The 25,357-nt window shown below is 38.4% G+C and overlaps 1 protein-coding gene across 1 annotated transcript in view; it reads right to left on the bottom strand.

Annotated features, from left to right (window-relative positions):
• Positions 1-7,873: 7,873 nt before the first annotated feature.
• The window catches only part of FAT1 (FAT atypical cadherin 1), a 102,525-nt gene continuing 85,041 nt past the window's right edge, over positions 7,874-25,357 (bottom strand). Inside the window, exons 18-29 of the mRNA XM_041427914.1 lie at positions 24,641-24,838; positions 19,808-20,609; positions 18,709-18,840; positions 18,437-18,600; positions 17,422-17,884; positions 16,766-16,919; positions 16,424-16,534; positions 15,579-16,210; positions 15,194-15,331; positions 13,061-13,120; positions 10,245-10,280; positions 7,874-9,356 (exon numbers count right to left, since the gene is read on the bottom strand). Of these exons, the coding sequence (XP_041283848.1) occupies positions 8,731-9,356; positions 10,245-10,280; positions 13,061-13,120; positions 15,194-15,331; positions 15,579-16,210; positions 16,424-16,534; positions 16,766-16,919; positions 17,422-17,884; positions 18,437-18,600; positions 18,709-18,840; positions 19,808-20,609; positions 24,641-24,838 (3,516 nt within the window). The 3' untranslated portion in view covers positions 7,874-8,730. The remainder of the gene's footprint in view (positions 9,357-10,244; positions 10,281-13,060; positions 13,121-15,193; positions 15,332-15,578; positions 16,211-16,423; positions 16,535-16,765; positions 16,920-17,421; positions 17,885-18,436; positions 18,601-18,708; positions 18,841-19,807; positions 20,610-24,640; positions 24,839-25,357) is intronic.

Here is a 25,357-nt window from a genome sequence, read left to right on the forward strand (position 1 = left end):
GTCCTGAAGAGGTTTTAGTTGGCTGTGACTCTGAAGACCTGGCTGTAGGCACACAGTTTGTGGTGATTGGGAGTGGGGCTGTGGCCCAGCCCCATCCCCAGTGGGCAGAGCTGTGAGCAGCACTGACAGCAATGAGCCATGGAGTGCCCAGGGCACTGAGCAACCACCAAGGGGAGCAGAGGGCACTCAGGTGCAATGTGTCAACATGAGGGGTATGAAAGGCTGGGCTGAAGAACAAGAAGGGCTGATGTTTGAAGCCTTCTGAACTAGGATGGTGTTGCTCTTTATGAGCAGATGCCTAAAGCCTCCTGATGTGGTTTGGTGTTACTCTGAATGGGATGTACTCTGTGTATCGTGGCTGTCTCACCTGCGACGTGCTGTGACACCTGGGTCTCTGATCCTTAAGGGATTTAGAATTGCTGAGCCAGTGCCATTATTGACTTTGATACTGTTTACTTCTGTTCGCTAATACCTTTTTATTGTGTGAGTTATGTGTTAAGCCATTTCGAAAGCAGTGAAAAACCTCAACTTTTCCCTCAGTGGACATTGACCCAGTGGGGAAGATATCTGCTAGTCCTGAATTCTCCAAAGTTCCTGTTACACCTTGATCTTCCACTAGTTTGATATTTATAGTTTCTCTGGCAGAACTATCTGCTTTTAATGTATTTTAAAATAAAATTTAATTTTTGATGTCTGCAAATTGGTCCTCGAACACTTCTGGATTTTCTTACTTGCCAGAGTTTGCTCCTTTTCCTCATTTTTGTACAATATCCACCTCCTTGAGATCATAGCCTTCCTTGCTTTCCTGTTGAACTGTGCCATTCTTCTTGTCTTTCAGTCCTTGCTGAAATAAATGGTACAAGCTTGCCAATATATCTTTGTACGCTCTGTGCTCCATTCTACGAATTGCCTTTTTAGCTGCCTCTCTTGGCACTCTTTAAAAAGTTTGTTCACTTCTGTGTTGTTTAGACGGTTTTGATCATGGCAGTAACAAGTTTTGGCTTTTGATGCTCCTTCAAAGCTTCATTTTTAAACTCTTGTGTTAAATGCTGTTTCTTGGTCAGTGTCAGTAGTCATTGGGTACTGTGAACCACAAGTCAAAAAAGTGATTTGGCTCTTAGGGGCTCACAGTGTGTTTTCTGCAGTGGAGGAGCTGCTGACAGGGCTGAGAGGTGTGGTACTTTGTGTGGGTGGGCATGAAATACCCACACAGCTGGGAGCAGGGGAGACCATAGGGGCCCTGCTGATCCTGAGGTAAGCTTGTGGTAAATGTACAATACAAGGGAAATATGGATAAATAAAACCATTAATTTTGAATAATCCTGAAAAGCTCTGTTTAGAGGATTCCTTCTTAAATTTTGTCATCTTCTTTGAGACCCTGTATCTGTTAATGGATATCAACAGATCTAGCCATTCTCAGATGCAAAGCCCACTTAAACACGGTATAGGAATGAAATATTTTCTGACTTTTACACCAGTGCCTTGGTGGAACTGTTCAATATACCCTTCATGCTTAGAGCATCTTTTTTTCTTTAACTCTGTATAGAGTCAAAACCTGTTTGTTACAAGCTTTCCTTTAGACTCTAACCCTCTTATGAGAGGTTAGCCAAATTAGACCCTCTGGAGTATTTTACCTGAAGGTCATTCAGATAAACATTGAACAAACTTTTGGCAGAGTGGTTAAAGGAAATATGAAAATGGGGTAAGATATTTCTGCCTTTTCACAAGGAAATTGACTAATTTGTTTTCTTAGGACATCAGGTGCATCTTTTGTCTTTATCTTTTCTGTTGCCCAGTTTAGATGGCTTTCTGGCTTCCTCAGCTTCCTCCACATCTTGAGGTGGGCAATCAGTGAAAGATGTGGATTGAAACACTTTAAGTGTCTAATCCAACTCAGCCAAAGTGGACTTCATTCTCCTGCTTTCTAGGTGTTTCTGAACAGCTAGAATAAGTTTTTGGAGGTGAGTTCTGGGAAATTTTACACAAGTGGTACTGAACAGTGTTTGGCTTTAAACAAAAAAAAAAAAATCTGCATTCAGTCAGGCTCCAGTTGTCAGGCTAATTATATTTTTACCCTTTTTCTCTGTGACTTGAGGTATTTTTTCCCAAGTGAAAGTCAAAGCAGAAGTTTCTGTTACTTAGATGGCTATCATGAGGTATTACTTGTTTAAAGAGGAGGCCCTTAAACTTTTATGCTATAAATTACTGACGGTGCTTCAAGTTCTCTAGAAAAAGATGAAATTACAAAATAATTTTTTTGATGCAGCAGCATAATCTTTCCTTATGTATTTCTTCAAAGTTAAATTCAAGCTCTGAAAGCAATTCATCTTGCTTAGCATGTTTTCCAATTGGGACCCCGGGGATTAAGGATAGAATGACTCATTCACATAATTGGGCTTCTCAGTGCTTTTTCTTCACATTGAAGCTTTCAACTCAAAGCATGTAAGAATATAAGAAGCTGAGAAATGACCATCTGCAGCAAGAAGTCTAGAAAGGCATACATATGGCTCAGCTTTGATAATGCTAAATGAGACTTTTTGCTCTTGTTCTAAGGTCATGTTCCTACTGATAGCCTTGACTCCTGGGTGGCTGCCCTAGTGCCTAACTTGTTTGTGTGTGAAGTTTTAGATGTGTGTTACCAGGTTTAGCAGTGGACATTGGGCATTGGTAATTAATAAGCTTTTGATCATCAGAAAGTTTCCTCCTTACGTGAGGGGAAATAATTGCAATTATCTTTCTCTTAAACATTTTTTTTTGTAAGATCAAAGCAAAGGTCCCATTTTCCTGCTTTGCAACTACACTGGATATTGCACTATACTTCTCTGATTTTTATTCAACTCCACTGCAGCTGTGGAAGAACTGGTAATGCTGCCAAAATTTATGTCTGCTTCAGCATGCTTGGTTTAATGGGGAGTTCTATTTAGTACTTTTATGAAGGCTTGTGTAGGCTAAAATTGGCAAGAGCTATGAAAAGAAACTGAGGTACCCACTTCTTGGTTGTCTGACGTGTGGAGTGTGTGCAGAGCTTTCAATGAAATGTGTAGATTCCCTGTGTGGAGCCTGCAGGTGTGAATGTTCACAGCTGATGCGTGCACAGCTGTGATCCAGACCGTGCTTGTGAATCATAGAATGGTTTGAGTTGGAAGACACCTAAAAGGTCATTCAGTTACAAGTCCTTGTCATGGGCTGGGATGCTTTCCACTAAACCAGGTTGGTCAGAGCCCATCTAGTCTGGCTTTGAACATATCCAGACATGGGGCATCCACAACTTCTCTGGGCAACCCTTTGCAGTCTGTTACTATCCTCACAGTAGGAAAAAAAATGTTTTCTAATAATAATCTAAACCTGCACTCTTTCAGTTTGAAGCCGTTACCTCTTGTTCTGTCACTACAGGCTCTTGTAAATAATCTCTCTCCATCTTCCTCATGGGCCCCCTTCAGGTACTGGAAGGCCACAATTAGGTCACCCCAAAGCCTTCTCTTTTACAGGTTAAACAATCCCAGATCTCTCAGCCTTTTGTCATAGAAGAGGTGCTCCATCCCTCTGATCAACGCAGTGGCCTCCTCTGGACTTGCTCCAACAGGTCAATGTCCTTCATGTGTTTTGGACCCAGAGCTGGACACAGGGAGGGTCTCACCAGAGCAGAGCAGAGGGGCAGAATACCCTCCCTCACCCTGCTGCCCACACTGCTTTGGATGCAAACCAGGAGCTGTGTAGCTTCCTGGGCTGCAAGTGCATACATGGATGGCTCATATCCAGCTTCTCATCCACCAGCCCCCCTACATATCCTTCTTGGCAAGGCTGCTCTTGATCTGTTCATCCCCACACAGCCTTTGTTGATACTGGAGGTTGCTCCAACCGAAGTACATCACCTTGAACTTGGTCTTGTTAAACCTCATTAAATTCCCATGGCACCAGTTCTGGAGCTTGTCCAGGTCCCTCTGAATGGCATCCCATCCTTCAGGTGTGTGAACAACACCACTCAGCTTGGGGTCATCTGTAAATTTGCTGAGAGTGCACTTGCTTCCTTCATTCATGTAATGAATATATTAAATTAATAATATTTTAAGAATAATTATTTAAATATTAAGTATTATTAAGTGTTATGTTTTAACTTATTATTTATTACTTAAATATTAAATAGCACTGCTCCCAGTATGGACCCCTGAGGGACACCACTTCTGATGTCCATCATGACTCTGAGCTGTTGACCATCCAAACAATTCCCTATCCACCTAACTGCCCACCCATCAATTCCTTCTCTCTCCAATGTAGAAAGATTTTGTGGGGGACCCTGTCAAAGGTTTTACAGAAGTCCAGATAAATGACATCTGTAGCTCTTGCCTTGTCCATTGATATAGTCACTCCAGCAGAAGAAGGAAGAAGAAAAGGCTGAGTCACTTAGGAGCTTTTTGCCTCAGTCTTCAATGGAAACCTTTTTTCCTGCACCTCTCAAGAGGATGGACAGCAGTATGGGGACTGGAGGAGCAAAGACCCTCCAACTGTAAGTAAAGATCAAGCTCATGACCTCCTGAGGAACCTGAATGTACATAAGCCTGTGGGACCCAATGAGGTACATCCCAGAGTCCTGAGGGAATTGGCTGATGTAGTTGCCAGGTACTCTCCATGACATTTAAAAAGTCATGGCAGTCAGGTGAAGTCCCAGGTGACTAGAAAAAGGGAAACAATAGTGCCCATCTTTAGAAAGGGTAGAAAGAAGGACCCTGGGAATTACCAACCTGTCAGCCTCACCTCTGTGACTGGAAAGATCATGGAAGAGATTGTCCTAGAAGCCATGCTAAAGGCACAGGGAGGTGATTCAAGCATGGCTTCTCCAGGGGCAGTGATGAGTCAGGAGTCACGTGAGGCACTTTGTGAACCACACTTATTCAGCAATGGTCTGTCTGCAGACAGGTGTCAGTCATGACGCCTTCATACAACACAGACTAATTCCTGCAGCTGTCTTCCTTCAAGAGCTTTATGGGTAGATTCAAGGTGGAAATAGAGCATTTCTTCTTAGCCCTCAACTCCAAAATGGAGCTTGCAGTTAGATTTCATACCTTCTTTGGCTTGAGTGGATTGAGATTTGTACCCCTTGGGCAGTGCAAGAACTCTCCTTAATGTGATTTCTTGGGACAGTACTCCTTTCATGGAGGCCATGGGTAGAACAAGGAACAGTGGAAAAACAATCTTAGTAAATATCCTTGGAAAAGGGGCTCAGATCTGGTACTCTGGTCATGTTCCTCCTACTAAACATATATGCCTGCATCCTGGAGTCCTCAGACCAGGTGCGTTAAATATTGACCAAGTTTCATAGGGTTGGCTGTTGTTGCTTCTGCCCCAATTACTCTTAATCAGCTAGAATTGCAGTTTGTTCTCTGCTTCAAGGCTAAGTGACATTTCATTCACTCAAAATGTAGAATGGACAAAGCAACAATGAGTTTGACTCAAATCTGCTCAATAAAACTTTTAAGTTCTACTAGCTCCTAAGTATTTTAAAATAGAAAAAAAATACTTCCACGGGGGACTTAACTACAGTTCAGCAAAGGGTCAGTAAGATGATTAAGAGACTGGAGCTGCTTTCATATGAGAGGCTGAGAGAACTGAGGCTCATCAATCTGGAGAAAAAAGAAGGCTCAGTGGGGAACTTGATCATGTTTATAAGTACCTGAAGTGAAGCTGTAAAGACAGAGAGGCTCTTCTCAGTGGTGCCCTTTGGAATGGGCACAAACTGAAACACATCAAACGACATCTCAACATAAGCCTCTTGCTGTGACAACATGAAGACAGATGAACACTGGAATAGTGAATGTGTGACTTCACCGAAATTCCTTATTTTAAAATGTTTGGATTGTAAAAAAAATCACATGGCCAATGTTTTTGAATGCACTGGACCACTGTTGAATCGAATAGCAAAGCTCTGCTGTATCAGTTTTAATTGGGTTTAAAATGTCACCAGCTTCATCTCGTGTATTGCTGTAGCTCTGTGTGGGAAAATAGGTTTGATTGCACTTACTGGACCTGAATTAGGCAATAAGAGCTCCCCACAAAGGGAGCATTTGTCCAACATGTCCTTGCTTTACACACCGACAGCAAAGCTGTTGAAAGCTGCAGAGTTGAAAATGCCTGCTATTTCCATGAGCGTTATGATGCAGCCTTGTTTTCTGCTGTGAAGTATAAACCTTGGTGTTGCGTGTTGCCTAGCAGCACAATTCTTGTGAAAAGGTAAAAAGAAATACATATACATATGTATTCTGATACTTTCAACAAAGCATTCTCTTCACACCTACATGGAATTTCATTGTAGAATAATGAGACATTGTTCCTTTTCAGTTTGATGTTCTGTGTTAGCCTTCAGTTTACAGTACTACAAATAAAAGTATATTTAAGTGTTGAAATTCCTGTCCTTCACACCTTTCAATTTTAAAAATCTCTCTTCAGGCCCTTCTGTAAAAGAGTAGCTTTATGAAATGTATTTGTAGGGCAGGTTTTCACCTTTTCTGGGAATCCTTATCAAATGAGAAATGATGCAAATTTGTGCAGCGTCTTCCTCTTGGTGTCTCCTAAGACTCATTCCTACCAAGTAGCAGATATTAAGGAATCTTGAGCAGAACTTCCAGTAAGTTTAACCTTCCTCACTCAAGATGGGCCTTAAGCAGTGATGTGAGCTACTACAGTGTGCGACACCTCTGCTCACAGTTTTGTAAGATTCTTCTAAAGCTATTAAGAAAATTCTAATGGTCTGATGTACAAAAGGCTCTTAGTTATCAGAGTGAAAGTGCATGCACAGCCAGAATGTGCGTTTAAAAATATTTTTTAGTCTTTTTACATAAGTCATGGGATTCTTAACCTGCATATGGGCAAGTTAACACAGGAATGTCAGTGCCTGGCTGTGTCCTGTAATCCACCCAATTTCCATTATACAGCTGCCAAGCTGGGAGTTGTTCCATTTTGTATATAAATAGCATTCCAAATACAGTAACCTGTTTCCCTAGATGGTAGAAGGCTGAGGCTTAGCTCTCATGATGGGAGAGAATCTAATATTGTATATTTCTAGGCTACAGAACTTTATGACAGTAGGAACAAAATGGAGGTGGAGCTGAAAGGATTCCAGGCTATATTAAAAATTCACTAATGTGCCAAGAAATCTGTTCTGAACTTAAAAAGCATCCCTCAAGCAAGAGGCAGAAGAGAGTTACATTATTCCTTTAGCTTACCATCAGGCCAAATTTATGCTAGAGAACTCTGTAAAAGACTTTGTTCTTTTCTAGTCAGAAAAGCAGCTGGATAATACACATGAAAATTGCATTCCACCTTTCCTTCTTCAAGGTAGACTTCTAGGGTGAACTTAATGTAAGAAATTGCAATTGAAATATAATTGCAGGCAACCACCAACTATTCAGCACAAAGTCAGACAATGGCACGGCCATTTCAGCATGCAGGTGCACAAGCAAGGGGTAACTAGTCATGAATGTAAGTATTCAGATGATAAAGGAGGGGAGAAACTGCTTTAAACATCTTAGGGATTTTTTTTTAATATATATTTTTGTGACTTGAGAAAAAAATATTCAGCAACTTACATAGCTGATATTATATGTTTAAAGAAAAATGCAAACTACCGAGAAGGCTACTGCAGTTTGATACCCATCAATCTTTATTCAGACTGGCCCGATTACTTTGAAAAACACCATTAAGCAGACACACACTGCCATCTCGTGAGCATCTCTAACACAGCTGCAGGCTGACTTCAGAGGAGAGGAAAAGGAGTTGCTTGGAGCAAGTAACTTAATACAGTACAAAACATATACAGACTTAAAAAATGCTGCACTGAATGCTTTGTCAATGGTATATTATATAATAGAGATACACAGAGCAAAGCTAAAGTATTTTATTAATAATTTATTGTCAGTAAGAAAGACTGGCTAATGGTAATTTTCAGTAAAAACCTTTACAAGACCATTGGATCACAAATATACAGACACTATAAAAACTGTGTCATGGTGGTTTTGGTTCTAAACTGGTATGCAGAGGGTCCCCAACACACTTTCCAAGAAGGGAAAAAAATGTTTACAGTTCTAAAATACAGCAACCCATTTAAGACATTTCCATATAGCTGACCCAGAAAAATATCAGACCTAATGTATGTACAATTGAAATTGTGTAAATACGTTGAATGTTTTACAATGAAATGTCAAACCTTAGTTTTCAGGGAAATACATACAGTGATGCCCTGATTATAAGTCAGGGTGCTCATTTTTAATGGCACACTAACACCACTAGTTTTAGTGGAAAACAAATTCACAAAATATCTACAAAATCTAGTTAAAACTATTAAAATCAAAACTGTACATAAAATTTACAAAAAATAGGAGAAAAGTAATTGCATTAGAACTATATAAATATATGCATCATGCTAACATGGAGAAGTGGTATGTGATTTTTTTTTTAAACATAGAACAATGTAAGTACATAAAGGATGTTCAGAAATGGCACAGCCAATGGAAATCTTAGAACTTTCCAAATACCAAGAACTTTCCAGGTCAGGAAATGGAAAGAGGTTCATTTAGTGAAATGAATTGCATGATCCAATGCCGCCATGCCAGTTTAGCTCACTGAAACAAAAGCATTCATCGTGGCTGGAAAAAAAAAAAGAAAAAATAAAAAAGCTCTTGAAAATTGTTCAGAGATTTGATAAAGTTTGTTAGAGTCCAGGCACTTTTGTTGAGTGTGTCAGACTTCTGTATGGTGCTGGGAATCAAGCGGAGGAATTTTCACATCTTCGAAGTGACCATCGTCTCCACTCTCATAGTCACTCATCATGACTTCAGACTCCATTTCACAGCATGCCGACACATCCGAGCAGGAGGCTGTGGAAGCGTACACAGACATGGACATGTTGTCTACAGTGGGTGCTTCAAAGTCTGCACCGAATCCCAGTGAATATGGAGCGTACGGTTCTCTGTAGCTGCCGCTGCCGCCACTGGGGGTGGTCTGAGGTTCTGACATGTCTGCAGGGTAGTGATGGGGAAGGTACTGATTAAGGTTGAATCTCTGCCTGCTCCTTGTAGAAGAACCCAAGCTACCTACGGCTGGCATGTCTCTGGGTGGCTGTATTGACTCAAACTGGTCGCTGTATTCAGGTGGTAACGGTGGAAGCTCATCAGGTGCAGGGAAATCATCAGGTGGAGGTGGAAAATCACTTTCTATGTCATAACCACCAGGGTAATAGTCTGTATCAATGGCATTTGGATCTGTGTAGAGGGGAGCTGACTCCTCCACCACTTCGTAATTTGGATACTCTTGGATACCTGGCAACTGAACACTTGGCATCCAATCTGATGTATCCCAGTGATAACCTGAAAAGTTAATTAAAGAAAAAAAACAGTATTACTGTCTTGTATTCAAGTCAGTCTGAACTGAGAAATCCACACATGTATTAAGACAATGCAATCACTGTGATTAGGACACTACTTGTTAATCAGCAGGTTTGCCCTGGTTGCACAAAAGACATTCAACACAATTTTACTTATGCCATGCATGAGATAGTGCATCATTCACAACTTGAACTTTTACATTTTCCTAACATGGGAAGAGCTGTAGTCACCTATGGAATGTGCTATCACAATGCATAGTTGGTCAGTGGATAGCAAAGAATCAACACCCTACCTGGTGCAGCTAAATACTTAATTGTTGCTGAGTAATTAGTTAGGGTGACAAAAATGGCCTATTTTTCTTAAGAATATATTTATCATACATAACCCATGACTTTCTTACATAAAAGAAGCAACTTCTATTTGGTCAAGTATTTCAGACCATTTAAAGTGACTCTGCCGCTCAAGCACATTATAAAGTTAGTTTCACAAAATGCTGTTAGCTCTACAGGAACACCTTTGACAAAAATCTTTTGTTATTAGTAAAGACATTCAACATTCAGCTACAAGTACAAAACAGGAAAATCAAGCTTAATCATGCAAAAATGACTGGACTTTACCCTCTCTTGCAAACTCCCTTTGAATAAGTTTGTATTTGCTGGAAACTAGAGCAAGCCTAAACTAACTAAAAAACAATAATTTCTCTCATCTGAACACCAGTACAGAAAATACGCTATTGTAGTACAGTGCAAATCTAGTAAAGAGAAATCACTGCAGACAAATGCACAGCAAGCAACTGATAGTAAATCTGTGTTAAAACCAAATATTAACAGAAATTTTGGTGAACATCAATGAACTGCATGCAGAAGTCACCTCTTGAATTGCTGAGGTCAGGAACAGCAAAAGATTCTTTACGTGGCAGAATAAGAAGAAAAAGGAGAAAACATCTGTAGTTAGGAATCAAATAGTAGAACCAATATGAAGACAAACAATGACTAGTCACTATGACATTCACATTGTTTTTGTTCAGTTTAATTAGCAATACTAAAGTTTTTAAAAAGGTTTTCTCCTGGGCTCCTTATTTGTTAGGACTTGAACTGTAGGACAGCTACTGAATTAATGTACAGCCCATCTGGGACATAGCTGTCTTGTGGTAAAATCTGCAGTCTGGAGTTTACTGAAATCCCTGTATCAGTATATTCAGGACTTCTGCTACACAGGGTAACAGGACTTGATCTGGTTTTTTTCTTTCCTTGTATCTACCCTTGTATTTTGATACAGGGCTCCATCTACTGGCACCTGCACTTTGAAGTATCTCTTGAGTATCAAGGTGACTCTTCCTTTAGTGTCTGGCTTCCATGCATAAGCACTGGGAAACCTGCCTCCCTTTGTACAGCAATTCCAACAACTCAGGCTCAATAGAGAACTGCCCTGACAAATATTAAACCTTTCTCTCTTCAGAAATCTATATTCCCTACTGAAGTCCCTAAGGATGAGTGATGCCTATCCTAATGGCACAATCTTCTCCTAAGAACTCATACTTTCATCTGTTGGAAGACTGAAGGGACAGAGGCTGACTCTTCTGAGAGAAGTTCCTATTTTTTAAGCTTGCCTAGCCCAGACAAGAAAATACTGTTCAGACTAAAGGAGATGTCAGTCTGAGCTCTGAGACTCTTAAAACATCTCTGGCCTCAACTCCAGGAGAAGGTTATGATCGTTAGTCTGTTTAGAAGACAACATTCTTTATTTTTCCTGGGAAATTGGGTGCAAAACTAAAGCCAATAAGCATTATGATTTAGAGCACTTTCACCAAGCAATGGGGAGAACTTGCTTTTCCTCTTCTTCTGATGCAAAGACCTTTTAACATAAATGGCAAAAGCACAAACCAGAACCAGACATGCCCATCTTTATGTGACAATCTGCTAGATTGGAGATATATTTTCTCTTGTACTCAGCATTGCTGATTTGCATGAAGCTACAACCTGAGGAGCAGTGCAGAGAATACAGGCCTAAAACTGTCCTATGATGAGATTAGCTACAGTTCATGCTTCCAGGATGCCTGGTGAACAGAAACACTTGGGGAGACTAAAGGTAAGGACCATCTGTCCCAGAACATGACCTTGCTGCAGGCTTGAGTAAGGATCTCTGCTGCTTGAACTGACACCCTCCCTGAGGGTGCTCAAAAGCAGAACTCCTTACCTAAGATACTTTGAAAGAAGAAATGCTTATTAAGAGCAGAAACTCGTAATGTTAAGAAGCAGCTGGAGTAGGACATATTTAATCTTTCTACAACTGCAAGGTATACAACATTTGTATTTATCTTATGGTGATACTAAAACACCAAGCAACATTTTTATCTTTGACTTGAGAACTACATCTATAATTTTTAGATTCTACCAATTAAAATCTTAGAGAAAATCTGAGTCAGTTATTAAATATTTCCCCTGGTAGATGTGACCTCTTTTAGTCTTGTAATTCTCCCATTCCCAAGTACTATGCATTGCAATTTTTCTGCACTGAGGACTATTGTCTATAGGTACACATTAATGAAATGGCACCCTCATTAATGAAATACTCTCAAGTAATTCAAAAGAAGTCTTTGCATTTGTCTACTTTTTGTGTATCTGTGTAAATTAAAAAGGGTGTACTTCAGATAACAAACTAAACTGAAACTTTAGCTAGTCTAATAGATTTTATGTTCTTACAATGGCTTAATTTTAAGTAGGACTTAGTAAAAACCATTATGTTTCCTGTATATCAGTCTGTATCTAGAAATAGGAAGCATAGGCTGGATGTTATTTCAGAAGAAACCTCTGCAAACTCATGGTCATGGAGTGGATCATTTGCATTTTACCGGAACTTAAAGTAGTCAATGTAGTAAATTAAAACAACAGTTAGCATTTGTATAGACTCACTGCCACTTTTATTACTCCTATTATTTTGTAAAGAGTTTGTGTTTCCCAGAGTGGTTAGTTCTTAAATGTTAGCAGAAATAAAATAAAATACCGTTGAAAATGCCGACCATGTCTCCTTCTAACTTCCAAATACATACTACACACACACACACACACACACACACACACACACACATATGTGTGTGTATATATACCCAAGCATACATTTTAGGTACTGTTTTAAGGCTGCATAGTAACAAGCTACTTAAACTGAGGAGGATGTATGTGGCTATATATCTCAGCTGCGGACAAAAATAATTTTTTTCTGCTTAAGAGACAGATTGATCTGAAGACCAAGGAAGTGAGTACTGATACCAGACCATTTTGATTCTGCTCAGCTGGAGAAGGTATCAATAGGTGTGGGAGGGAGAAGAAAAGGAAGCAGAAGCTGCTGCTGTTTCATCTACATGTCTTTGCCTTTGATGATTCTGCTGGCAGCTTTAGTATGAATATTTTCAGAAGAGAGTAAGCACCAAGATCTTTTTATGCCAATCCCTTTTTTCCCAAGAAAACACACTTTGAAACCTCTTCACAAGACATCTACAGCATATTCAAGAAAATATTAACAGATCTACAATATTTACATAATTTTTGCTATAACTTATCAGAAAGTCTAAGTAAATAATATTTTATAACTTGCATCTGGCTCGGACTACATTACTAGAAGACAATGTAAGAAGACAAACGTGCATTATGCTGCCAAAGCAGTAAATAAATATGAAAACATGTATATACCTTCTTTTTCCACCGAGTCAACAACAGCATTGACAAGGTGTATTACAGTCACTACGGAAGCTTGTAAAAGGTATAAAAGGAGCAAATTAAAACAAACCTATAGTTAGTATCACTTTAAACAGCAGACAGATACACATAAAAAACCCCCATCAACACTGTGAAATTGCAGTTTGTTACTGTTTTATAGAGCAACATTATTAGGGTACATACACATTAACTCTCAATCTAGAGAGTAGTTGAATGTAATACATAAAGCACATATCTAAAGCTCAGTTTTATTCTTGCTAAACATACTTGTAACTGAGTACTTGTAACTACTCATGAAGTACATTTTGCATGAGCACAGGGCTGCTTGTGTTACAATTTCTGAAATGTTGCCTAAATATACTCATTTGCATCATACTTTATCTAGACAGCAACAAACTAGACTTTTGCTCAAGGCTTGTGTTGAGTGAATTAAAGATTACTGCATTAGACTTCTCCTTTAAAGATGCAAATGATGTTGCCTCCCTACCAATGAAAGATATGGGAAAGAAATTTTCCCTGAAATTAACTAAAAGGATAGAATATGAAGAATACCTACTGAAAATTTCTGTGACTGATCTACTTAAGTTTTGTATGAAGTAGAGATACCACAGTAGGAATACCAAATTCAGGCTGTTACATACTTATTTTAAAAAAACCCCAAACTTAAATGAATGCATTTTTCATGTCTTCCATTTCCCTCAAGACAGTTTTGGAATGGAGAAAGATTTATTCTTATAGGGTAAAAATGAAGTAAGCACATGCAACTTGTTTGCACAGCTCAGGGATTAAGTATCAAGACATTAACTTCTGAATCTACCAAAATGGAAGGGAGGAACAGTATCTATGATGCTACAGATACTTCTCTTAAAATGATGTATTAATGAGTAATCAATACATGACAGGAAATGGGAAAAAGAATACACTAGACATATGAAACAGTGAGGAGGGGAGAACAACATGTACAACACAACACTTAAAACCACAGGAAAAGAAGTTGGAAGTTGGCATAATTTATCTACTGATAAAATAAGGAGGACTGCAAGCATACCATTTTACTTTCACCAATCATTAAACCAGATAGGTTTTTTTCATGCTGTTAATAACAAATCACTCTACTTCATTAAGAAGCAGAATGTTCTTTATTCCTAAGCTAAAGGAATTTCAAGTTCTTTTTTACTAGGCAGAGACAAAAGCAGAAAGTGGAATAAAGAGGCAAAGCACACCTTAAGTTAGCAAATTAAGTTATGAGACAACTGTGGCTTTGTCCAGTCAGTACGCCATGTTTCTGAACACATGGATGCATTCATATCAACTATAAAAGCATCTGTCATCACAATGGAAAAGACATCCAATTAATAATAATCAAACCCACAAGTATGTATGCTGATTATATTTTGATGGACTTGAGGTATGATCAAAATATTTATTTTTTTATATTGGCTTTTTTCAATGTATGAAATGTTTTTATGAATTCATTTCAATCATGGTGAAAGCCAAATACACTGTTCTATTATAATAAAATTCCTTTTTGTGCAGTTTCCTTCATTACTAAAGTAATCAAACTTACAAGCAGTCCCTTAAACTCTGCTCTCACTCAGAACTGATCTGATCCATATGGGAGCTGAGGTCGCAGCAAGAAAAAGAGAAGGAAACAAATGAAACTGTAACATCAGAAAGCTTTTTACTGAGAGCTGAACAGCAAAGTGAAAGTTCTAATTGTGCAGAGGCCATTTTTTAAATTCACTGTATTCTTGCATAAGGTGATAACAAAGGGTAACCTAGAGGAGTTTACCCAATTCTACTAAGTTTTAAACACCAGGCTCTGAGCAACTTGAGCTGCATTTTCACTGTAATATTCTAACAGCAAAATGATTATATATAACTTTAAGGTAAAGTAATTAACAGTTGGCATAGAGATAGGTAAAATATTTTTTAAAAAATTAACAGATTTGGGTATTAACATAAGTAAATACAAATATATATTAAATAAGCTACTATTTAATATATATTCAATATATGTAAATCCTATTGTTACTAAGAGGTATAGATGCAAAGACAGAACAAATGAACATCAGCAGCAGTACAGAATGTTTGCATTTTACGTACCATTGTCATCACATGATTCAGACTGAAAGGAGCTGAGAGACTGGACCTCAGACATGCTTTCTCTTGCACTGTAAGGATGGGAGTTCTTTTCATCCACAGGCTTCTTAGAAAGGCAGGGGTCAAGATCTACTACTTTAGCTGAAAGAAAAAGTTTCAAGTGAGACAATGAATAGATTCCAGTTTAAAGAATCCATACAATTTAAAGCTGAGATCTGCACATTTTTACAAAACTTAGTGGAGGATGAAGGCTGATCAGAGACAAAACCCAGCAAAATCATAATGCCCTTTGTACTCTAAGAGGTATAGACAAGACTTTGTACTCATATCAAAATTGTACCAGCACACACATTTAACAGGAAAGTAAAAAAATAAGAATGTCTCTTACTGTCATAGTCAAAATCCCAGCTCGGTTTCTGTATTGAATCACTGTCTGATGGTGAGTTGGAGGGAGGTGGAGGTGGCAAATTTGGTGCAACACTGCAAACAGCTACAGCTTTCCGGTGACCATGTACAGAATCTGGGTTAAAAGTACTAAACTCGGGGTGCTCAGGGATAGCAGACCCTTCAAAAGAATTCCTGTCAAGATTGTTCCTGGAGTCGCTTGGAATGCTTGGAGTGTATGAAATGGGACGAACAGGAACCTGTGGAGGGATGTCAGAATAGATGTTCTTATTCAATTTTGCATCAAAACATGGTCTTTGCAAGAAGGCTGTCGTAGCTCCCAGTTGCTTGTCTTCAGGTTCTGGCTGGTGCTTCTTCTTTCTACTAACCACTTTGCGGCAAACAACAAAAATCACAACTAACAAGAAGATTCCTGCCACGAAAACAATAATCCCAATCACTTCAGCTAAGCCGATGTTCCAAGATGTTGAAACATATTTATTGAGAACAATGTCTGTGCAGTGTTTGCCTCCAAATCCATGACTACAGTTGCAGTGATATGAGCCATAAGTATTCTCACAAAGGGCACCATTGAGACATGGGTTTTCTACGCATTCATCCACATCAGTCAGGCACCTATCAGAAACAGAGCACAGCAGTGATGTTTAGCTTACATCAGTAGTCTTCGTTGTAATCTTGCTCTCAACAATTTTAGACATATTTATTATAAGGTACTGCATACTAACATGCATTTTGCTGTTTTATCAACATCCCAGATTTCAATCAGTGTGAACTGTTAATCTGTTAATTAACTCTACTAAAATTCAATATATGTGGAATGCTACCTACCTTTCTCCACGAAAGCCTGCTTCACACTCACAAACAGGTCCATCCAAGCTGTCAATACACTTGCCACTGTTTTTGCAAGGATTGTCTTTGCAATATGGGCCCAGCTGGCATCTGCAAAGGCAAAACAAACAAAACCAGCTGAACATTACCTTACTGCAAGCGAATTTATAATGTGGGATTCACAGATGTAACACAGGGGCTGCTGTTAACTTCAGCCAGCTCCAGTATGTCTCAAATCTGAGCTTAAAGTTGGAAACACATAAAAAAAGAAACAGAAAAAGTGTTACATTTATATCCTGTTTTCCAAGGGGTTCATTGACACAACGAACCATACAAACATACCTTTGGCCTGTGTATTGTCCTCGGCACTGGCAAATAAAATCATCACTGACTGGGATGCAAGTCCCACCATAAAGGCAGGGGTTGGAAGCACAAGGGTTGACACTTACATCGCAGTGAGTTCCCATAAACAAAGGTGCACACTTGCAGTAGTAACCTGAAATCAAATACAGTCTTGTTGAAAGTTGCACACGGCTTTACCAGATTTGAGATAAAATCCTCCCTGCCCACCTACAGATTTAAGATAAATTCCTCCCTACCCACCAACCTGTTATGTGAGAGAAAGGATGGGAAAAAATAGAAACATTTTTATCAAAAGATGAGGCAAAGTCTAACAGTAACATTTTTCTCACAAAACAGAAGTTGTCCCAATGATTTCAGAATTTTTAAAGAAAGACTCCAAAGTAGGCTATTAAGAGGATGGACCTCAGACGTCAGCACTGAAGATTAAATCCCCACTTTTCCAGATGGACTTTGTCTACCTCATACCCCAAGGAGTTGAATCTAGAAGGCACATGCAGCTTCCCACCTGTTCAACAACTGACCTTCTACAACTCTGGGAAACCAAAAATTATGCATGAAGTTGTTTTGTCCTTCAAAGCAGAGAAGTTAAAAAGCAGTTTTGATAGCTAAAAGTAGAAGAATACAGAGCAGCTTACCTCCATTTGACAGTGCGTTGCAGATGCCTCCATTCTGGCAGGGGCTGCTTGAACAGCCATCTGTGGCAGTCAGTAAGCACCCAGGGGTGACATCTACAGATTCCTCCATGTGTGCATAGTTTCGTGGCTTGCTGTTCAGGGGCAGCTCTTGTCCATTTAGTACAATGGAATCCATGCAGCCTCTAAAACCATTGCTAACCTGAGGACTTCTACCATGTCTTGTACCTTGCTGACGGATATGACCACCAAAAAACACGTGATTGTCTAGGTTTAGTGTTCTAAGTGTACCAGGAGCAGTACCAGATGCAGTATGCACCCTGTCCAGAACAAGTCGTGCATAGTTTCCATCCACTTCAAGAGACACAGAATGCCACTGGCCATCGTTTATCTGAGTGCTCTGAACAGAGACAATCCCGGGTCCACTGCCACAATCAAATTTATATTGCAGCCTTCCATGATGGATCTACAGAGAAAAGCCACAATATCAATAAATGGTCTAACACTTAAAGAGTATAAAATATTGATGCCTATAAAAGACTGTGTTTGCTGGAGAAACAGGATGATGGTGGTGTTCATAAAAAGCAGTTTAATAACACTGTTTTCCAGGCACAGCAACTGTGATTTATTCTATATTGTTCTTTTAATTGAAATGTACACTTTGTACATTTTGTTCCTCTAGTAAAGGAGTCACAGATCATAATCAAAATACTACAATACTTCAATACCTTTCATCTTGTGCTTTAAGTAACTTTTCCTGTCTGGGCTTCAGTATTATAAGCAAATAAATTTAAAGTTGTTTAAAATATATTATTCAGGAAGCTTTGTTTGTTTACACATGTAAAAATTTCTGTTCAAGTTTGTCACCTGGATGTGTAACACACCCTACCTTTAAAGCAATTTTCAATTATAACCACTCTACAGAGATGTTGTGACTCAATCTGTTAATCTGACACAAAAATACTAAGAAGATGGTAGGAAGAAAGGAGGAGTTATGCACTAGGAGATTTTAATATACCTCTAAGATACTGTAGTCTGTTCCTCGAGCATACATAACAACTGCATGAGCAGAGTAAGTTCTAAGTCTCATTGTCAGCTTCATTTCCTCTTTGTTCTCATTTTCCATGAGACGATATTTCACATAGCTGCTCCCAGTAAATGTCACAGCAGAGCCAGCTATTGCTTAGGAATACAGAAAAGCATGAAAAGTATTAGCACAGGACTGGAATCAAATTTATATTTGGAAAGTAATATGGTTGTACACAGAGTTTTTTACAGTTAATTCCTTACCAGGACATTGTCCAGCTTTGCTGTCTTGGCAAACACAGGTGTATTTTCCTTCCTTCGGATCTCCGAAACATTCAGTACCTTCAGGACATGGGTTTCCTTCGCACACACTGCTCACCAGGGGGCATTTCCCTTCTGTAAAACCAAACCCATTATTTCTTTTCTGTTGGTGGTGATTATTTCTTTTCTGTTGGTATTTTGTGAGAAGGGACTCTGAAGTATAGTAGCTGAAAGTGCCCCAAATGATATTCCTGACTATCAGACAAGGAAGTGAATAACAGTTATGGGGCATGACTAGCACAGACTAGACAAATAGAATATAGACTGGCTGATGCTTATTCATATCTTGATTACTCAATTCAATTGGTAAAATTGGGAAACTGGTGTTGTGGTTTAAGGCTTAGCATTAGAATCATTCACCACAAAACCCAACATGTAGATATTAAATATGGACAGAGTAGGTTGTAGAGAGGAGAGAAAAGCATGTCTGTATTTGAGACAGAAAAGGAACAGGCTTTAAATATTTACTTCATAAGTGCAAGTCCACTCAGCAAGGTTAAGTCCTGATTTTAAAAAGTAAAGTCCTGATTTTAAAAAGTTGTTTTCCTCAGAGATAAAGATAAATTAATCTTCTGTCAGAAATCTTTATACTTACATGTATTTTAATAAACATTGATTTCCCACATTACCCTCTCATTCCCAAACAAGTTTGGAAACTGTGTGGGTTACTCCTCTAAGCAGAAACAAGGAAGTATTCAGGAACGTTGCAGGAACTTACTTTTGTGCACACAAGACTGAAAATGGCCATCAAAATAGGATAGGCAACAACAACAAAAAAAACCTTCTTTCATAAAATGGAAAATGAAGGTGTAGTAGCTATAAAAAAAATAAATGTCCACTCCCATAAACTTGTATAATGTACACTCTTGAAATGAAGTAATGAGATAAGAAAGAATTACACTTTACTATTAATAAAATTAGGCAAATACTATGGAGAGAGTTACAGAACATTCCTGATCTTGTCCTGTAATATAAATTTCCATCTGTGGATTACTGCTTTTTAAAACCAGAACAATTTTTTCTGAGATACTATTTCCCTTACCTTTACAAAGACAAACTGCTGTTCTGTGATGACGGGGAGTGACGAAGCTCAACCTGGCTGTGCTGTGAGTTGACATGATGTTCTCATCCACTGTTACTTTTTCTTCACAAAATTTCAAAGGACAATCTAGGCCTGCACAGAGCTTATGAAACACATCAATTATCCGGACACCTAAAATCTCCTCTAGGTCAGGCACAGAAGAGTTTATCTTGTGGAGCAAAATTCTCATTGGGTGGTGAGAGCTACCAGACTTTTCAATATTCAGGAGGACATCCAGATTAGAAGGAGGATCAGAAGGCTGCAAACTAACAATCTGGATGTCATTTCTCCTCACGCCCAAGATGTTTCTCAGCGCTCTCTGGAAATTGCGCCAGTAATCACCAATGAATTCCTCAGGGGACAGGTTTGCAAAGCGTATTGCGATACTGTGATTTAATACATCCTGTGTGATTTGTCTGATGTGTACAGTAATATCAGCTGCAGTTGTAAATTTTCCATCTGTAACAGTGACATTTAGGAAGTACTGTCCTACATCTAACCTTTTGTGTGCTATTAGTTTGCCACCAGTACTGGAAACAGAGAACAACGATTCCATTTTGGGGTCCAGACTGTATGTCAAGGTATCATAAACATCTTGATCGGTTGCGTGAATTTTTCCAATGACACCACCTGAATATTCTTCCCCAAAGGCTGTGATAAAGATTTCCAGAGGCAGTATTGCTGGAGAATAAATGCTTTCCTCAATAACTCTAATATCAATGTAAGTCAAAGATGACAACGGTGGTTTTCCATTATCTGCCACCTAAAGGAAAGATGAGGACAGATTTACATTTTTGCTTTATCTCAAATTCTACTGTAGATATTTATCCTGTATACAGTTGTGCTATATTTTTGTACCAAAAAAAACTCCACCAAAAAGTCCTATAGGAAAATGCTTTACATAAATTCCACAACACAATTCCTAACATAAAAGTTAACATTGAAAATTTAAAATGCTTATATAAGCAGGCACACACAAACATGTTTTCACTTTTCCCAAGATTAAAAGCCTAAAGTGCTCTTATTATCTGAAAATGCCAGGAAGCTACTAACACTAGTAGCAAATACAGAGGAAATGCACAGTAGCTGATTTCAGACAGCAGATGGTGCTTGAAGCTTTTTAATATCAAGCACGGAAACACATTACAAACTTGAAATGAGTCATGCACTAGAAATGTACAACATGCTTCACTACAATTAGGAGGTAATCTGGAAGACAAAGTAAATGTACTGTGCCAAATAGAACTTCAAAAGGAAAAAAATGCATGCAGAAAGTTAATTATATTGCCTTTAATGATTTTTGGTCACAGAGAGGAAAACAAGAGGTGGGTACCTGTAGTGCTATTTCCTTCAGACAGTTAATCAACTATCTTTAACTGTATCAGCCTAATTCAATTTTTAAGCCTTTTTGAACACCCTATTCTCTACCTCTTTTGGACAAAGACATACACTGTTGTTGTACGAGGACAGTAAAAAAAAAAAAAAGTGAGTTAAGAGCATTCCCTTGGCTTCACTTTTTTCTTTCTATTTCTCACCTCTTATTTCCCATCTACTTTCTCCAGAACTCTCTCTCAGTTACTGAAAGTGACACTGAAGAAATAGTTAAACAAGAATTGGAGACATGTGAAGGTACAGATGGGATTACGAGGCTCAGAAAGTAGAATATATTCTGCATTGTTTAGAAGATGTTGCAATAATTTTACAGAGTAAACTTTGAAGATCTATGTGGAGAGGCTGCTTTTCATTTTTTTATACAAATTTAAGCAAAAGAGGAGTAACTCCAAGCACAAGATTATCTGTGGATAGGCACATAAACATGACATTTTTAAAAGGTAATGCATGTCTCATAGAACTACATGTCTTCATCTGTTTCTTTTAACTCCAAAGGACAGGCATGGCTAGAAACTTGTCCTCCAGTTACCCAAATAACAAGAGCTTTAGCTCAAGTTGGCAAAGTTTTGTTTTGCCTAGATCTCTGCCTGGAAACAAGACAAGGCAGGCAGTTTAGCTACAGAAGAAATGCCCAAAGGAAAAAAGAAAATGGTCAAAACAAACAGACAAGCAAAATTATAACAAATGGGCAGCAAGTAGGAAAGAAGAGTCCCAGGAGAAATGGTTTTTCAATAGTGCAGATATTTAAAAATGTGCTGTGGTTTTAAACTGAAGACTTCAGAGTGTGGCACAAAGGACTGCATGACTCATAGCTGAAGATTTTGCACACTAATGCTGTGAGACATTTGTTAATGGATAATCTATTTCCTCTGGAGAGAGCACAAGCAAATACGACTGGCATGGCCATATAAGGTGACCACTGGGGGAAAAAAAATCCTTTTTTTATTAAAATGACAAAAGTAAAAGTCTTTTGGAGGTAGTGGGTGCGTAGAGTATGTATGGGGAAAGTTTGTGTAGTTTTAGTGGGATTTTTTTGGTCATGAGTTTTTTTAAATGAAAGTACCTGTAAATTAAAAACATCACTACCTCAGCAATCCATTCAAAAAGCAACTAAGGTGAAAGCTGTCAATACTGAAAAGCACACCAGTAAAGGTCAGCTAAAAACTGAAAATGGGTATCAAGAGATCATACACAGCCATTAACTTGTGATTTGCAAGATCAAAATGCAGAAATTAAACATAATGCAAAGTTGAGAAAACGCCTTCCTACAGACTTTATTTTAAAGGAACAGAGGAAGAATATTTTTCTTCAACAGCCATAGCTATAATTTTGTGCATATCACTGAAACTGGAGTCTTGTAATAGGGAAATGCTAGTTTTAGTCTTGGATGCCTTCATACCCATGGGTTGTAAGATAATAGCAAATAGCAGCAGTACTGTCTATTGAAAAAAGCTAGCAAACCGTAAAATGACAAATGGCAACTAAAACACAGTGATATATTTCAAGAATCCAGTCAAGAAACTTGGAAATCAACAGATCAGACAGGTCCAAAACACTACACAAAAAGAAGCACATTACTGAACTCTGCTTTAATGATTTACAGTTTTTGAGAAGTCTTGTTCTAAATGAGTACATTTGTTTTAAGACACTTGTTTAGCTACTGGATGCTATTAAAATAGCCCATGTTCATTCCCTAATAAAAAGCCACTTTTCAGCTGCTGTGCTGAAGACAAGATAGCTGAAGTACTGACAGGCTGTTTACAAGCAGACTGGAGACCAGAAAGTGGCTTAGAAATGAAAGAATTGTAAGATTCCACCCAGAGGAAGATGTCAGACAGGCATATCACACTTAAGAAAAGCTAGGCACATCAGGAAGGGCCAAAGGTGCAGCTAAATCATGAAATGTGACAAAGTCAGTGTAACAGTCTACACAGAACACATGTAACTGCCTGTACATGCATTTATAGGAACAAATTAAAAAAGCAAAATAAATAGAAATTAGTTACTATTTAGAGAAGATTTAAAGTAAAACATATGGATCTTGCACTACACTGATTCCCACATACAGGAAAAACATTCATAAACAAAAAGGTGACTATGGGGAATCTGGCATATCAGTATTGAGGAAAAATGGCTAACTGAGGAATGATATACCTGCCCCCATTTTCATCCCAATTCTTAAACCCTAAACTAAACTACACTTAAATGAAACTATATCTGTCCTTATATTGATGGCTCCTGGTTACCAACATTTCAGTGACTCAAACAGCAAATTACAATATCTGTGTGAATTTTTTCTTCTTTTCCCAAAGAAAATAGTCTTTGTGTAAATATGTCACAATTATCCCAATGTGGACAGAATTCAGCATACACTGTTATAAATAGTATTACTTGAAAATACTGCAACTGCTTGTTTACTCAAATTATCTGCAATGGTATGTGTAAGAATAATTTTGAGATTAAAAGAAATTCCTCATGTGAAAATGAAGATAAGAATTTTTCTTAAAACTGAATCTGGAAATGAAGTTTAAGAATTAAGGGCATCTACTTTTAGCCTACTAATTTTAAGTCCTCTGTTCCCAGCTGCTTAATTTATAACTGAATTAAAAAAGACTAGATAAGATTAAAACAATTGGCTTGAACTTTTCTCACACTAGTTTACAAAAAAAATATTTGAGAGAACTTAGCTAACTTAATGTAAACTTGGACATGGTCTGATCTTTCTGCACAACAATGGCAAATGTAGCATATATTACAGCACTTCAGGGTCATTTTTTAAGTTTTATGCTGTGGCTTCCACTGCAGGATCCTGAGACCTCAAACTACTGCACTGCAAGTTTCAATGCTATGAAATAAGGTCTACTGAAAATACTATGAAAAAAGGTCCGAACTTAAAAAAAAGATGTTTTCAATTGCCATTCAAAAAAGAATGAGGCACTACAAGAAAATTTTCCATTACTGCTATGTTGTGCAATATCCCTGCTTTCATCATGTGAGTTTAGTCCAGCACACAGCTTCAAGGGTCAAAACAACAGCAGCAAGAGGAATTCTACAGTCAATAGTGAGTGGCTCAAGGGACCTGTCCCCTGCTGGTTTTTCAACATTCCAACAAGAAGGCAAAGGGCTTATTAAGACCACTCACCCAGTTAACATTTCACTTACACCTTACTTCTACCTGTGAGTTTAACTGAACTTCCCATTGCAGCAGTGTAGATTAGCATTTTTAAACCAACAGATTTTGTCTATGAGGACATCACCTCATGGGACATGCCTCAAATGACTACTTGGCATGTCAGATTCTTCTAACAGAAAGACAAGTGGTGGAGAGAACACGAGTGGGAAAAGTTAATCAAATACTTAACAATGCAAAACAGTAAGAGAAACATGACAGAAACATCCTACCTTAACATGAAGCAAGTAGTGATCTCTCACTTTGCGATTCAGTGCAGCACTTGTGGTCAGAACTCCCTGCTGGGTAATCTGAAAAGTACTCTCTTCGTTTCCAGTCAGGATGGTGAAGAGAAAAGGAGGGCCGTTGTGAGAAGAATCCCTGTCTGTCACCACTAGCTGCAGCACACTGAATCCAATAGGCTTATTTTCCTATGGATATAGAATACGCATTGATTTTGTTATAATTGAGGATACGGTCTGATGCTGATTTCTTCCTTGCAACAGAAACCCCAAAAAATCACTGTCAAACCAGTTAATCAGTACAAGAGAAATCAGAATGACAATATTGCTTCAGGGAAACTACTACCCTCTAAGATTAAGACTCAAAAACAGTAAAAGGAGAAAGGCAGTTTTTTAGACTTTTGTATTTTTGAAGGTAGCTCAGCCTTGACACTTTACATTTTTCACTTCTGGTCTGAATTAGTATTACTGTAGCCTAATTACCAAGTCATCAAAGATTTAAAATTTAGAGAAAATACCTGTTAAGAATAATCTAATGCCTTTGTTGGGAGGACTAGAAAAATACACTCCTCCATCTGACCCCTTGTGCCCCTAATTAAGAGTTCTCCCTACAATGGTGGCTACTACAGGCACCATCCACTTAAAATATGAAATCCAGGTTTTAAAACGCATCACAAAATCCCTTCAAGTTTGTATCATGTGGATGTC

The sequence above is a fragment of the Onychostruthus taczanowskii genome, unplaced genomic scaffold (genome assembly GCF_017590055.1).
Source record: "Onychostruthus taczanowskii isolate IOZ18803 unplaced genomic scaffold, ASM1759005v1 scaffold12, whole genome shotgun sequence".
NCBI classification, from domain to species: Eukaryota; Metazoa; Chordata; class Aves; order Passeriformes; family Passeridae; genus Onychostruthus; species Onychostruthus taczanowskii.